General features: G+C 42.9%; 1 protein-coding gene across 1 annotated transcript in view; it reads left to right on the top strand.

Annotated features, from left to right (window-relative positions):
• Window positions 1-17,098, top strand: part of GXYLT2 (glucoside xylosyltransferase 2) — an 82,611-nt gene that overhangs the window by 17,216 nt on the left and 48,297 nt on the right. The window contains exons 2-3 of the mRNA XM_045530768.1: window positions 3,086-3,278; window positions 13,722-13,853. Coding sequence (XP_045386724.1) covers window positions 3,086-3,278; window positions 13,722-13,853 — 325 coding nt within the window. The remainder of the gene's footprint in view (window positions 1-3,085; window positions 3,279-13,721; window positions 13,854-17,098) is intronic.

The raw sequence follows: 17,098 nt of genomic DNA, 5'->3' as shown, positions 1-17,098 counted from the left end.
TGGTATTCCACTCTTTAAACATACCAAATGTATTCTCTATTCTCCTTCACATGGGCTGCTAAGTTTATTTCCAATTTTTTATTGTCATAAGCAGGGCTGCTGAGAACATTCTTGTATGGGTTTTGTGCAAATGCTTGAGAATTTCTTCAGGTTGTATACGCAGGAGTAGAACCGGAAAGCTGGAGGGTGTGTGTCCATCTCCACCCCTGCTGAATGTTCCCAAATGTCTCTCCAAAGTGTTGGGACCAACTTACCCTGTCCCCAGCAGTGCCTGAGTTCTCCCTTCCTCATATCCACCTGAAGCCTACAAATTGTAATTTTTGCCCTATCTGAAAATAAAATTGAATCTCTTTATGGTTTGAATTTGTATTTCCCTGATTACTAAGGTGAAGACTGTTATTCATGCAGAAGCCCAATATGTAAAGCTAAAGTAGGCGGAGTTGTTCTGTTTGGGGGCAGGAGAGGATGTTCATATTTAAGATATCTAAGTGGTTTCATTTATTGTGTTAGTACCTGTGAATCTTAGTCACATTCCTAAATATTGGGCATAATTTTAAGCAAATGAGTTCCCATTAAATCTCTTTTGTAGCATATTTTGGCTAGTGTCTTGACTGCAATTCTTTTAATTGACTGTCATTTTAGCATTATCTTTAACATGCCCTTCCCACTCCTTTACGTAAGTTAATTGGCAGTTGGTTTGAATAATGGGTGTGAAAACCCACCAGTGAAGCCAAGGAAGAGAGTGGGCATGTGAGTCTTATAGACAGGGGTCCTCAAATTTTCCAGGCACACCCCAGACCTAGTGCCTTTGTTCTGCTGTCCCCTCTGCCTGGAATGTCCCTACCCCACAAATGCACATGGCTCACTCCCTCCCCTCCTTCCTGTGGGTGGCAAAGCTCACTTTAGTGAGGCCTGTCCCATCTCCATGCTGTCTAACACTGCACCATCCCACAAGCACTCCTGGTATCCCTATCCTGCTCAACTGTGTATTCTCTTCGTAGTTCTTAGCAGTAACTTTATGTATAGGCCACTCAGTGACTATCTACTTGGACTATTATTTATTTCTGTGTTTTCCTTATCCCCTGTAGAAGGTGACTTCTGCTGAGGCAGGCAACTTTGTTTTGTTTACTGCTTTCTTCCTAGAGTGGTGCCTGTATATAATAGGGACTCAGTAAAGATTTGTTGATTAACAAATAGGCTGGAGTTAGCAAGGAAAAGAGGGCAAAGAAAAGCATTTCTGAGAGAGACAGACAGACAGATAGACAATGCATGTGCCAAGACCCGGAGCCAGCACAGCATGGTATTGTGAACTGGAAATGAAACCGAGAATATGGATTCAAGTGTGACTATGACTGTGAGTATGAGTGGTTGTCCATCCAGGCTGGGATGCCGGGAGCAGTTGCAATAGATGTAAGTAGGAGCCATAATCAACAGTTTGAACTTGATCTTGAGGGCAATGGGAAGCCTTGCATGATTTTAATCAGGGGAATAACATGGCCAGGCGTGGTGGCTCATGCCTGTAATCCTAGCACTCTGGGAGGCTGACGCGGGAGGATCACTTGAGGTCAGGAGTTTGAGGTTGCAGTGAGCTACGATGACGCCACTGCAGTCTAGCTAGGGCAACAGAACAAGACCCTGTCTCAAAGAAATAAGAGGGAATTACACAATCCTACTTGCATTTTAGAAGAATATCACTCTGGCACCAAGGAGAAAACATAGGATGGGGATTAAAGATAAGATTGGAGGCAGGTGGACCACCCAGGGGGCTGTCCCAGTGAGGGAGGTGAGGGGGCATGGTGGCCACACCAGGTAATTGCAGGGGGATAGAGAGAAGTGGACCATTTCTGGGATACTTAGGACACCTCTACTGTCTTTTCCTGTGATCCCCAAAGTAAGTGGAATCCAAGTAACTCTGTGCATCTGGACTTAGCTGCACCATGAGGCTATGTTTCTGCTAAGCATGCTCTTAAGTAATCAAATTGGAAAGATTTCCAAAGTGCTCCACCCACATCTTCGACTTTCCTCCTGGTGAAAGAAATCTGGAGCAAGACTGCCATTATTCAACCGAGCAGTGAATAATGGAGCAACGAGCTGATTGAACTCGAAGTTTTTGGAAGGAAGGTAGCATTTGACATCCAAGTTCCCCTGGTCTCCAAATCTTTTGTGCAAGTAAATTAGTTTCATTTGTCTCAGGGCACCTTTTCCAGGGCCAGCTTCTTCCAACTTGCCTGCAAATGTTTCTCAGTGGTGTGTTTGAGGCTTGGCTGCATCTCCTTGTCTGGAACAAATCTTTTATTACTAGGAAATAGCTGGATGATGATTCTGGACTCTTGGACCCTATTCCCTTCTCAGCTGTTGACTCAGTATATGATACCTTGATCATTTTCAGTTTAACCTGCCTCCTCTCCTGCCTGTTTCTCATTAATATGAATTTCATAGTGGAAGATGAATTTCATACCCACCACCTTACCAATCTTTGGCGAGACAGTCAGGATTAACACCTGTTTCTTCGAGACTCTCCCGGGATGTAGTGGGGACACATACGCTGTTTTCTTTGCTCACCTCCCGGACTTGCATGGCTTTCCTTTGGTCGAGTGGTCATGCATTCCACCGCAACCTAAAAACATCCAGATGATGGGAATATCATGTTGCTCATTTCACATGGGAAAGCCGCAGCCTACCCTCCTCTTGTTCAAGTTGCATTCAAATCTAATTTCCATGGCCCATGCAAGTGGGAGCTCTGCAGCCCTGGTGTCAGCTGTCGAAGTTTAGCAATACTATTTCCAAACATGGGCCAGTAGGCAGCCAGCAGGCACTAGACAGCTGAGTGCTGGCAGCAAAAGTCTCAGACACCTATGGCAGTCCAAACAGTGACTCATCCTGCTATTGCCAGAATAAATACGGGAATAAATGGTGTTTTTTTCTCTAAGCAGGAAGAATTGTCAAAATGCTTATCACTTTATAAAATATAACAGATTGTGCCTGTTCATGTTTTGAAATGTTCTAACAATTCACTAGCTGTTTTATGTTGTTTTTATTTTTTTTGAGTTTAGTAATAGCTTTGACCTGTTTTTCTTCTTTCTAGGAGGCCCGGAGAACCCAGGGGTTTCCAAGCTGTGCTGCCACCTGAGCTCTGGATCCACCTGGCTGTGGTGGCCTGTGGCAATCGGCTGGAGGAGACGCTGGTCATGCTCAAATCGGCTGTGCTCTTTAGCCACAGGAAGATACGATTTCACATCTTCACTGAAGACGCTCTGAAGCCCGAGTTTGATGAGCAGGTGAATTTGTGAAAATTGTGGCACCCTGTTTACTGAGCGCACACAGACTACATTTTGGGAACTGCATATCCTATTCCCTAATGTATTTTGCTGCGTACTCAGTTGTGTGACCTTGAACGCTTGACTCTGAGCCTTACTTTTCTCATCTATAATGCCGGGATAATCATACCTACCTCACAGAGATACTGTGGGGGTTCAGTGAGATGATACACTTTAGGTGCTTGACACAGGACTTGAACCTTGTTGGTGTTATTGACATTGTTCTCATCTGAGAAGCAGGTAGCTTATTTTTATCTATTTATATATGTTTTTAAAATAAGAAGTAACATATGTTCATTGACATAAATTCAAACAATGTAGGTGATAAATTAAAACATAGAAGTCTTTACTGCCTTTTGATCCCACACAAAGAAATGATCACACTTAAAAATTTTGAGTGGTTCTGCCATATTTTTTTATATATAGGTGTGTGTATGTTTGTATATATAGATACATAAAATATAATTACACACATATGTATGAATCCAGATTAAAATGTATTTGTTTTACAAAATGAGGATTATACTGTATGTGTTGTTGTGGAACTTGCTTTTCCACACTTAAAACTGTGTCATCAGCATTGTTCCCAGTCCGTATTCCTACCTCCTTACCTCATCCTTTTTGGTGACTACATATTATTTTATTAAGTGGCTGGCTCATCATTTATCTGACGATTCCCACACTGAGGGAAACGAGCAGTGGGTTTTTACCAGTACACGAGAGGAGCTTTGGAAAGGCCTCTGCCCCCAGTGGAGGTACATGTGTGACCTTTGCAGACCAAGCTTTGTTTTCCTTGAAAATTTTCTCTCGCAGTAAAGTTCTTGAATGCTGGCAGAGAGAGACGCTGCTGCGCTTTGTGTCTACCAGCTTGAGTCAACAGCGCCGCATCCTGTCACCAGGCTAGCTGCACTAATGAGAAATGTGCACGAAAGCATGTTGGGCAGAGAAAGGCTAATAACAGAAAGCTAGAATGCGTGTTATGTTTTCAAAGGGAAAAAATTACTTTGACATCTTCACCAAGAGAAGCCAAGGAGCGAATAGTCTCGGGGCTTTGGAATTGTCTTATAAGAGACCTGAGTGAGGGGATGTGAGAAGGAAAAAGGTTGAAATTCACGGTTAGCTCAGGAGCGCTGGTAAAAGGGAAATGAAAATGACAACACACAGCATTTGTCAAGGGCTTATGATTTATGATTTCATCTCATTTAATCCTCATGACAACCCTTTGAAGAAGGTAACCATTATGCCCCCATTTTATGGACTGAGATCAATGAGGCTTAGAGAGTTTTAGTGATTTGCTCATCAGGTGTCATGTCAAGTTTACTGGCTCAAACGCCCTTGGAATTAACCACTATACTGTACTTTTACCTGAACTAGTAGACAGAAAACTCAGATTCAAAACTCAGCTCTATTACTTACTTGCTGTGTGAACTTGGGTAAGTCTTTTGGCCTTTTGGGGCCTCTATTTCCCCATTTGCAACTTGAGGCTAGCAGGATTGATAAAATAGATGAGAGATCTATAATGACAATCGGTCAGGCTGCAGTAACAGCTCTCAAAAGGTTTGGAGACTTTCCTCGTGCCTGACGCTTGCCTCCCCCAGGGGACAGGGTCTCTGTTCCACATAGTCTCTTAGGTCTGAGATGGAAAGAGGCTATTCATGCCTGTGGCTGCACCTGCTGGAGCATTTGGCATCTACAGTTCCTGCGATGTCACTGCAGGAAAGAGAGACTGTAGGATCATGACTGTGCCTCTCACTCCCTCAGCGTGACAGTGACACAGGTCTCCCGTGCATGTTTAACTGGCCAGGAGCAGTCACAGGCCCGTCCAACTGCAGTGGTCTGAGAAGTGCTGCTCTGCATGCGGGAACACAGGGAAGCTGGCTGTGGGCACACACTGGTCATGTCCCGTATGATATCCGTCTAAGCATTTGTTGAGTACCTACTGCATGCCAGAAGCTGGGTGTGGGGATGAAGCAGAACAAAACACACATGTGGACTTAAAACAGATAAGGGAAGGAAGACGTGTATGTATAACTGTATCTGTGTGGCAGATTGTGCTTTCCAAACAGGGCCCCGGTGTCCAACCTCCTGTTATTCAGACCCTGTGTATATCCCGCCTACACTGTCCCAGGGCTGTTTGTATGACCTAGCAGCACAGAGCAGAGGGATAATCTGTCACTTCTGAGAGTGGGTTATAAAAGGCACTTCATCTCCCATCTCGGATCACCCAGCCCGAGGGAAGCCAGCTGCCATGTCGGAGTAGCCCTTCGGAGAGGCCCACGTGGTGAGGAGCGAGGGCTTCTAGCCAGCACTCCTGCGGGTGAGCGAGGAGGCACGTCCTCCAGCCCCGTCAAGCCTTCGATGACTGTAGCCACACAGCCTCACGGGGGCCCTGAGCCAGAACAAGCCAGCCCGTACATTCTCAGCCCTAAGAAACCCTATAAGATAAGAAATGTTTGTGGTTTTAAGCTACTAAGTTTTGGGGTGATTTTTTTAAAGGCAATAGTTAATACATTTCATATACATATACACATGCACACGCATATGTAAGTGTATGTGTGTGTATATGAAACAGAGTGTGCCAGATGTATGCCATATGACATCTGAGGCTGGGTCATAAAAAGGACTCAGCTTCTGCCTGGCTCTTTGTTGGCATGCCTGGCTGCCATGTTGGAGGAAGCCCAAACTAGCCTATATGGCGATACTATGCAGAGAGGATTACACAGGGTGAAGCTGAGGCTTCCCCTTGCAGAGCTGTGAGCGAACAAGCCCTCAGATGATTCCAACCCGCAGCCCTCCAGGCCTCCAGCTGAGGCCCGGACGTCATGGAGCAGAGTCAACCCGTCCCTACTGTGCCTTGCCTGAACCCCTGACCCAGGGAACCTGTGAGCATAATAAATGGTTGCTTTATACTGCTAAGTTCTGGGGTAATTTTGTATAAGCCATAGTAACTCAAACACTATATGAGCTAAATTGTACGGAAGAATTATTGTAGATACTTGTGAAGCTGTGCAGTGTTTTGCATTGCTCTGATGGCTTCAGCCCTTTGCTGCTCGTTTCCTCAGGTCTTTGGTAGACGAGTGAAGCTCAACTAATGAAGGAAATTATAACAGGGTATTAAAAACCAGCCAGTGTCACCCCTTTTCCATGCAGGGATTATAGTGCCAGTTTATTTATTTATTTATTTTAAAGGCTGGTCAAGCGAAGCAGTGGGAGTGGAGAAGGAACAAAGGAATCTGTAACTGGTTGTGATCTATTAATTGTAAACACCTCTGCACTTGGACCAACCTATGGTGCCAGTTTAGATTTAAAACTTTAGCCCTGGCTGGGCGCGGTGGCTCATGCCTATAATCCTAGCACTCTGGGAGGCTGAGGCGGGTGGATAGTTTGAGCTCAGGAGTTCGAGACCAGCCTCAGCAAGAGCGAGACCCCGTCTCTACTAAAAATAGAAAGAAATTATCTGGTCAACTAAAATATATATATACAAAAAAATTAGCCGGGCATGGTGGCGCATGCCTGTAGTCTCAGCTACTCGGGAGGCTGAGGCAGTAGGATCGCTTAAGCCCAGGAGTTTGAGGTTGCTGTGAGCTAGGCTGACGCCACGGCACTCACTCTAGCCCGGGCAACACAGCGAGAGTCTGTCTCAAAAAATAAATAAATAAATAAATAAAATAAAAAAATAAAACTTTAGCCCTTATGTAAGTCCTAGAACTTCTCTCAGTCCCAGCTTTGTTATCTGTATCTTTGGGCAAATGATACTTTGCTTGATGCAGAGTGTGATGGTGAGGCTGAATCAGATAGTGTGTTTAGTCTGTCATTCCACAAAGATCCTTTGGAACATCTCCTGTATGTTGGACATTTTGTCAGGCCTGAAGACAATAGAGCGGTGGCAGCTGGTCCCTGCCAAGCCGCAGGCAGATGCTGGTGTGGACAGGCAGGCTGTGTCACCCTTCTCAGGGCTCTCAGTTCTGACACTGGAGGTATTGTGGGCCATCCAGGGTTTCTTGGGATAACTTCCTGGGAAGCTTGGGGCCACGTATTTTTACCTCAGGTGAAAAGAAAACAAAATGCCAGTTGCTATAGTGATTCCTCTAGGGGCAGTATGGGCGAGTTCTTCTATATTTAAGTAGGTTTTTTTTTTTAAGTTGCACATGTACAGTATGTCAAGTGGTGCTTACCATCTACATCTAGATATTTAATACTTTAAAGTTTCATTTATTTTTGTCATCTGCCAACACGGAAGTGGAAAATACCAGCTGGTTGATTTCCTAGCCTCGTCTGGCAGCCCGGGATCACGCGTGGGATTTAGGTTTGGCTCATCTGTGCTCCCGCCCCAGACTCAGAATCAGGAAATAGGGGGACACAAAAGTAAGGAGGCCGCCAATCCATCATGGTGACAGGTGGGGCCAGCATGTGTGTGTGTGTGTGTGTGTGTGTGTGCACACACATGCACACGTGTGTCGGGGGCAGAGTGGGAGACTGCCGTGGGAAGAGGTGTCAGGAGGAGCTTTCAGTGCCTGGAGTCAGTGGGGCAAGCTGTGGTACTTGTGGTGACAGTGGCTGGGGTCTCCTCCCCAGAGTGGTTTGTAGTAAGTAGCTTCTGATTAACAGACAAGACATGGACGCCACCTGGGCTTGGCTCTAGCTGGGTCAGAGTATAGCTCCTGAGTCTGGGTCTCCAGCCTTCCCAGCCGTCTTCTGAGCTACCCAATGTCCTTTCGTTAAAGTATTTTTTGGCTTCAAGAGCCTGAATTGGTTTTATTGCATGTGACTTAGCCTCCTGAGAATAAAACAAAGTAACCAAAAAAGAGTGAGGAATATTTTTTTCCTTTAATGAAAAAAAAAAAAAATCAAGCACCAAAGGGCTTGGCTTTTTTTTTTTTTTTTCCTTGAGACAGAATCTCACTCTATTGCCCTGGGTAGAGTGCAGTGGTGTCATCATAGTTCACTGTAGCCTCAAACTCCTGGGCTCAAGCGATCCTCCTGCATGAGCTACCTGAGTAGCTGGGACTACAGGCACATGCCACCATGCCTGGATAATTTTTCTATTTTTGGTAGAGATGGGGTCTCGCTTTGCTCAGGCTCGTCTCGAATTCCTGAGCTCAAGCAATCCTCCAAAAGGCTTCTTTTAAATGGTGCCATATGCTTTCAGAGGACAGAGGCCATGTCTCCTCATTATTAGTTTCATCTTTTAAGGATATAGGAAAAATAGCCCAGAGAAAGGGATGATGAGGTATTCTTCAATAGTTTAAAGACTTATATCAAATTGGATTTAGATTTCTTCTATATTGTTCTGCAGGAGGAGTAATGCAGAAGTCTCAAGAAGCTGCTTTTAATTCCACTTTTAAAAGCACTTTTCGGTGGTGTTTGGTTTCTCATGACTGGAGGCAAGCTGAGGCTGGCCCGGACACTTTCAGGCATGTCTGTGGAGGACATGGGTCAAGGGAAGGGTTACACTTCGGCGTTCACCTTGTGGTCCTTCTTGTCATACCTTCATGGTCCTCATTAGAGGTTCCCTCCTTTTAGAGACCTGGTCATGCCTGTGGCATCTCCCTGATTCCTCTGATGTTGGATGTGATCGTGTGACTTGTTACGGCTGAGGAAATGTGGGTGACTGTGGTGTGTGTCACTTTTAATGTAAAATATGTCACTTCTGGGTGGAAGCTTTTAAGATCCAGTGTGTACTTTGCCACTGTCCTTCTCTTGCTTCCGTGTTCACTGACGTGCAAGGTGAGACGAGCCTCCATCGCTTGGTCCCTGAGGGAGGGTGCTGAGCAGAGCTTCTTACCAATCGGAACACGTAGCAGGTGCAAGAAGCAAACTATTTTTTAAAATAAAATGAACCCTTAAAATAAGTAAAGTCTTGAGATTTGGGGGGTTGTTAACCTCACCGAAGCCTAGTTTATCCTGACTGATGACTACATTTTAATGGCTTCATGGTATCTAGTGTTATGGAGAGCCAGCCAAGCCCTTGTGAAGGGAATATAATGGATTCAAGGTCCTAAAAGTCTCCTGTTCCATAATGTCTGTGGATGCTCAAAAATATTTTTTTAAAACTTTAAAAGAATAAACACACCTGTGGGAAAGGGGGGTGACCTATTGAGGTAAAGAAGGAGGTGGAAGCACAAGGCTAGCAGGTAAGTGAGCGTTGACACCACTGGGTACGTTGGGGGCTTGTGCAGATACTGAGTGGGCCCTGGGGAGTGGACCCGAAGCCTTCAGGAGATGCAGGATGAATGGAGAAAACCCCTCATAAAGCTGAACCCAAGAAGAGCCACAGTTTCAGGAAAAAGCTGTACCAAATAAAGGAAAGAAAAAAGAACTTCCCATAGAGGCTGAGAATAAGGAAAAAATGTCTTGGCTTTGAGTGGCATTTTTTTTTAAGTCTTTTCTCTTTTGAAAATATGTGACCATTCCTCAAATGGATTTGAGACTTTAAAGTGTCCCTGAGAAACTAAATTGCAATCTGGAAATTGTAATATAAAGTAGACCCTGGTATCTACTGTGCCTCTGGGCATCCTACCCCCAGAAGCAACACAAATGCTGCTTGGTGGGTCTAGCTCAACCCAGGCACCAAAGGGTTTTTACAGATGGAGTTCCTGGAAATAGACTGTCAATCAGAAATCACCACACTTGTAAGGAAAGTAGCACCAGGAGAGTCAGCAAAAACAACAAAAATGTCAGATGTTGGGCTTACCAAATACAGATACAATGTGTTTGTAGAAATGAGAGAAGTTTAGCCAGATTTGGGGTGGGAGGGGGAGAACAAGGGCAACTTTTTAAAATTAACTATAATCAATAAAATTTTAAAACTTAATGAAAGAGTATTCATCCACCGAATTGACAAAGGTCAGCAGGAGATTCTGATTAACCTTCAGAGGGACCAGCTACAGATGCCACCTGGATGGATCAAAGCTCACTTATCTGGAAGACACAAAAGGAAGTCAATACAGTTAGGCTAGGCAGCTGAAAAATCAGCACTGTTATCCGATAACATCATGGAAGGCTAGAACTAGAGTGAGGCAAGCAGGGTGCTTGTGGTGGGCATGAGCACAAACCTGACAGTGAGCGCCTCCTTAAAGTTTGCCCCCAAGGCACCTTGCTCGCCTCCCCCTACTCCCAGCCCCGACAGAGAGCTGTAAGTTCTATGTTCCCCTAAAGGGCCTCACAGGTAGACACACAGTTGCAGATGGTAGGTCTAGATGGGAAAGGCTCATCAGGCCTTCTGCAATCTCAACTGCTCTCCCCTAAGCCCAATATCTACAGAATTTAGGCCAGTTCTGCATGTTGGCTAGTCTAAATTGTGCCAAAGAGTGTGTCATCGGAGAAAAGGGGCGTCTCGTAGCCGTGATGGTACACACTATACAATATGACTACAGAATGGCAGAGTGTACAGTGCACAGGGAACAGTACATGATACAGAGTGCTCCAAAACAGAGGAGGCATTTATCACCCTTGGCCTTCCCAGGGTGAAATCCAAGTACTTCCTTGAACTTAGAGCTGTGTAACTAAGTCAGAACAAGAGTCAGACATCCCAGACATCTCTGGGAGTCATGGTAACAGTCTATGAGACCAGCTTATGTGAAAAATGTTAATCAGCAGAAAAGACAGAGCTGAAGAAAGAAGGATTGAACTGGAAGATATTATACAGAATGCTGTGTGGAAGAGATAGAAAATACCAAATAGGGATTCAGAGATGTGAATGGTAGAGTGTAGGAAGGGCAAACTATTGGTAAGAGTTCTAGGAGGAGAGAAGAAAGAGTCTAGAAGGGAGGATATATTTAAAAACATAATGGCTGAGAATGATACAAAGATGATGGAAGATACCAGTCTATGGATTCAGGAAATCTAATGAATCCTAACTATGCAGGATAAATAGAAAGAAATCTGCAACTATACACATGGTGAAAAAACTGAACACTAAAGACAAAAAGAAAATTTTAAAAGCAGCCAGAGATAAAAGATTGCTTTCAAAGAAATGTTACAAGTTAAACTGAGGCACATTAAAACATTAAAGCAACATTAAAACATTAAAGAGTTTATTTGAGCACTCAGCAATTCATGAATTGGGCAGCTCCAGACCACAAGCGGTTTGGGAGCTCCAGTGAGGCGGGGTAAGGGGAGGGCTTTTATAGGGTGAACATGGAAGCAAGGCAGAGAAAATATCTGATTGTTTAGCATAGAGCAGTAGGCTTGTTTGGATCACTCCAATGGAAAGTCCCTAGTTAGAGATTAGCTAGTGATTTCTGACTGGTTAAGCTTAACTAGTGAAAGTCCCTAGTTAGGGATGAGTTGGCAGTTTCTGACTGGCCTAGAATATGACCATCAATGCTGAGTTGGGTTTCAGTTTGCAAACATAGGAACCCAAGGCACTGGAGCTGCCTCAGCCTAATGGCTTCCTAAGTAATCTTTTTAACAGAAGCAACAATTATAATGATAACTAGCTTCTTAGCAGAAATACTAGAAGCCAGAAGACAGTGAAATAATACCTTCAAAATGCAGAAAGAAAATAATCATCAACCCAGATATTGTATACCCAGCAAAACTGTCTTTCGAGAGTGAGGGCATGATAAATACAAATTTGAGTAAGTAAAACCTGAGAGAATTAATTACTGCCAAAAGATCCTCACTAAAGGAGATTTAAATGATGTGCTTCAAGACAAAAGAAAGTGATCCTAGAAGGATTATGTGCATGGCAAGATGGAATGGGGAGTAAAGAACATGATTAATGTGTGGGCAAAGCTAAATAAAGGTTGATGATGTAAAAATAATATCGAAATTGTGGAGCTAATTTTTAAAAAGCATACCAAAATACTAACAATTGCATCATAGTTAAAGCTTTCTGTGGATCTTGTGTAATTCAGGAGTATGGTAGCATCGTTAGTTAATTTTTGACTTTATATGAACATTAAAATTTCCAAGATAAGCACTTCCAAAACGGTAGAGAGGAGAAAAGAAAATGTGGGGATGGGAAAGAAAGAGAAACTCAATCAATTTAAAAGAAGTCAAGAAAGGAAGGGAAAAAGGAAACAAAAATTTGGAACTATAGCATAAAATATGGCAGAAATAGATTCAGATATATACATAGTAACATATGTAAATAGAGTGGACACTGCAGTTAAAAGACATAGAGTGGCAAAGTAGTTAAACCCTTCTAAAGGATAGGATGCTAATTGTCAAAGAATCAGGGAACCAGTAGACCAGGGGAACTTCTCATTCTCCCTCCAAGGCTGATTTTGGGCTGTTGTACAGTGGGACACTTGTAGTGGATATTTGTGCCAGTGCCTTTCTGCCTGGCCGGTACTGTTGTACTGAGTGTCTAAACCTGGTGTCATTTCTAATGAATCGGTGCTATTGCACTGGGTTCTGATTGGTCAGTGCTATTGCACTGGGTATTTATGCCTGGTGTGGGTTCGGGTTGGTCAGTGCCCGTCATAAATCAGATGTCAAACACCTTGTCTATCACCCTTCTCCTTCTCACTCAGAGATTTTAAAGTGTTCCCAATGATGTGTTTTTTAAAAAGTTTGTGTTGTTTTATAAGCAATATATGTATATCGTAAAAAAAAAAAAGCCAGTAAATTCGTAAAGTTATAAATGAAAAAAAAATCACCATCATACTAATGCTCAGGGAGAACAGTGTTGGTGTATTGTATTTATTTCCATTCCTTTTCATATCAACATCAGAAGTGAGAGCATATTCTATATTTTCTTTTACATCACTGACACTTATCTTACTGAATTTCTTCCACAACAATATGTAAACAAATAGGTGTGGCTGTGTTCCAGTAAAACTTTATTTGTGGACACTGAAATTTGAATTTCATGTAATTTCACCTGTCACAGAATATTATTCTTGTTTTGTTTTTTTTTTTTTTTCAACTATTTAAAGATGTCAAACCATTGTTGCCTTGTGTGCTGTTTGTGGCAGGCTGGGTTGGCTCTTGCACTACCATAATTTGCTGACTTTGGTCCTATAACATTATCACTGCACTCTAGCCAGGGTGACAGAGTGAGACTCTGTGGACATTTAGACTGTTCCCAAGTTTTGTTATTACAAACTAGGTTGTAGTGAACATCCTTGTATCTCTATCTTTCGGGCTTTGTTGTTCCCAATTTCCAAACTGCCCTCTTGAAAGTTTGTTCAAATCCATACTCCCCTTGGCAGTTTGTATGTGCTGGTGGTTTGCCAACACCCTTGCCAACTGTGAATGTTATTTTTTTAATTCCTAGCAATTTGAATAAGAGAAAATGCTGTTTCATTTAGTGAACGTTAATAGTGGTGATGAAGTTAGATTTTCTGTGTATGTTGCCTGAATAATTTCCGTTTGACCATCCAGAAGCTTTCCAGGCGTGTTCCATAGTTTCTGGAGTCTAATCACCTATCCCTTGCCGTTCATGTGTTTCAGTTACGACAGTGGCCTGACTCATATACAAAGAAGTTTGAACACAGAATCTACCCCATCACATTTTCTGTTGGAAACCCTCAGGAATGGAAGAAATTATTCAAACCCTGTGCTGCCCAGAGACTCTTTCTTCCGGTAGGAACACCTGTTTTTAATAAGGTGTAGCTTGGAAGAGACTTGCTCCTGGAAACATGGTGCAATTTGCTGGAATGTGTTTATAAATGTTTAATTTACAGCTGAAAACGTGTCTCTCTTGGATTCTATAGTTCATGCTGTGTGTAGCGAGAGGGTCCCTGTGTTGTTGAGGTTGTCGTCTCCAAAGCCTGAGGGTCTGAGAACATCCAAATCCTGTCTTGAATTATGGGTCTTTGTGACTCTCGCTCTGCCATTTACTGGCTGTGTGAACCCCCAGGAAATCCCCCAACTTCTCTAAGCCTCAGTTTCATGAAGCTTGGCATATAGTTTGCTTTCATAAATGTTAGCTTTGGCTATTGTTATTTCTTTTATAACAATAACAACTACTAGTTGTAGTCATGCTAGGGTGTAATTCAGAAATGATTCAGAGTATTAGTTTAGCCTTTCAGTGTTGAAGTTTTAAATTGCATGTTTGTGTTTCCTTTTTTTAAAATCCTAAATAGAAAGAGCACTTAAGATATATCAAAACTGAGAATATCATTCTGCAGAGATGGCAACTTTGAATTGTGAGTTACAGCCTTGATATTTGTGAAGGATTCATGCCTCCAATAAACATTTGTTGAGTGCCCATTAGGTGCCAGGCCCTGGCTTAGTGATGATGATAAGACAGCCCTGGTCCTGCTCCCTTGGAGCTTGAGTCTAGCAGGGCATTGAATAAGTAATTGAAAGTATGATCCGTGCTGAGGTGGAGAACAGTCTCGTGGATGTATGTAACGTGGGGTTCCATCCTGGTCTGGGAGAGACTGCAGGAGGTTCTCTTGAGGCAGTGCCATTGATGCTGAGACATGAGTATAATTGAGAAGTAGGGATTGCTGGCTGCCAAGGGTCTGGGGGTGATTAGAGAGAGAAGGGCTCCAGGCAGATAGAACAGTACCTACAAAGACCCTGACCTGGGAAAGGACATGTTTAAGAAAATAAAAGGTCACAGTAACCAGAAAATTGAAAGTGAGATGGGATTGAAGAAATCAGCAGGCCCTATAAGCCATGTTAGAGTGTCTGGTCCTTGTCTTAAGGGCAGTGGGAAGCCATTGGATGATTTCTAGCATGGAAGTGGGATGATCTGACTTGTGTTTTAAAGAGGACCTACTGGTTCATTGCAGTGTGGACAGTGGAATTGGTGAGGCCAGTCCATGATGGCTTGGGCTAGGGTGGTTGCCTTAGAGATGGATTCGGAACCTGCCTGAGAAATAGAATTTACCAGCCCTTTGATTGGTTCATTGTAAACAGGTGGGGGTTTTGTTTGTTTGTTTATTTAGTTTTGTTTTCTGTTGTTTGTAGAGATGGGGTCTCAATATGTTGTCCAGGCTGGTCTCAAACTCCTGGCCTTAAGCAGTCCTCCCCCCTTGGCCTCCCAAAGTGCTTGGATTATGGGCATGACCCACTGTGCCACAAGGCTCATTGTAATCATTGAAGGGGAGGGAAGTGAAAAGGATTTCACCCAGGTTTCTGACCTGAACAACTATTAAGGTCGATCCATTTGAAATTGCCAATATTCAACCATTCATGACCTACACAAAAGGCACTTTGTTATGGTTCAACCTAAGAAATGGATAGCAATATCATTTAGAGATGGAAAAGACTGGAAGAAAAGCATTTTTGGTAAAGGGAGAAGATGAGTTTGAGTCATATTTTGATTTTGAAGTGCCTGGGGACATTCAGGCAGAGGAGGTCCTCCCATCTGTTGGTCTGGAAGCCCTAAATGGCAAGTGGCACCGTTAGCGTTTCCTACACAGAGACCTGTGAGCAGGACAAAGCTTGGATGTATTGGTGCTGATTCGCTGCCCCAGCTCACTCACTCATTAAGTCACCTGGTTTTCACCTGCCACAGACCTTTATACATGTTGTGAGATAGGATTAATTGCATAAAAACTGGGGTAAGAAAAGTTTACCTCAAATTGGTACTAAAATCTCTAGGTTGGTGATGTAAAAATGAATTACCATTTGAGAAAGTGAGAAAAAATGTTAGGTTTCTGCTTCTTATCTCCATTTTAGGAAAAAAAGAAGTGTTAAGAAGCCAAAGTTAATGCTTGGAAATTGCCTACTCTATCCAAAATATTAGCAATCCAGTGGAACCACGTTTGTACTTTCTCTGACCTTGAATTGTGACCTTATTACCACTATTAGAAAAACAAACCTACCACCTGATTGTTTTCATTCATTCCCAGCTAAGTCAGTGTTTTGTTTTGAATGACAAATAGGTGCTGGCATTCCTTATCTGCTTCTGATAATGGAAACTAGCCCTTCCTTAAAAATAATAAAGAGAGATTGTGGTTGACAGGACATTTACTTTCTCCCAGTTGTATATCATAACAGCACATTATGAACATGGCATTTTGGGGGGGGGCATGAGTGAGATGTACTGATCTTCAGTGTAATTTGAAATAAAGCCTAGGTCATGTTTTCCTTGAAATGCATCCCTGTAAACCCAAATCAGGTGTGCTGCTGAGTCAGCACAGAGAAAATGAAGACCCTAAAATGCAGACATCCTAGCAGGCGGTGAGTTAACTAAGGACCATAGTCTCACCCATTTTCTGAGAGGCTGTCATTTACCCTAAACCTGCAGGAGAGACCCTTTCTCAACTAAGATTTAACTGTCAGAATAATATCCAAGTCTTTGCAAATCAAGCCTGTTAGATCCTCAAGTACAATGAGCAGAATTCAGATCTCAACAATTCAAGATTTTTTTTAATTTTTTTTAATTTCAAAATTTTTACAGGGGTACAAACGTTTAGGTTACATATATTGCATTTGTATCTCCCGAGTGGGAGCTACAAGCATACCCATCCTAGACCGTGCACACCGCACCCATTAGGTGTAAATTTACCCATCCCCTCCTCCCCCCTCCCACCTGCCCGATCCCCAGTGAATGTTAACTTCCATACGTGCACATAAGTGTTGATCGTTTAGTACCAGTTTAATGGAAAGTACATGTGGTGCTTGTTTTTCCATTCTTGTGATACTTCATTTAGTAAAATAGGCTCCAGCTGAAGTCCTAGAAATCAGTGGACTTCTGTGAATAATGGTCCTAGGAGTGGGATCATTATGAATGCAAACTAAATTGCAAATGGCTTGATTACCTCTGTAAAATGCATATTTCTTTCAGGTAATCCAGGAGTTTAAAATATTCAAAATAATATGCCAATTACAAATAAATCAAATTTGTTCATCAAACTGATCCTGGAAGA

Source organism: Lemur catta, chromosome 18 (assembly GCF_020740605.2).
Source record: "Lemur catta isolate mLemCat1 chromosome 18, mLemCat1.pri, whole genome shotgun sequence".
Classification (NCBI taxonomy): Eukaryota; Metazoa; Chordata; class Mammalia; order Primates; family Lemuridae; genus Lemur; species Lemur catta.
This window is presented reverse-complemented; position numbering and strand designations above follow the sequence as displayed.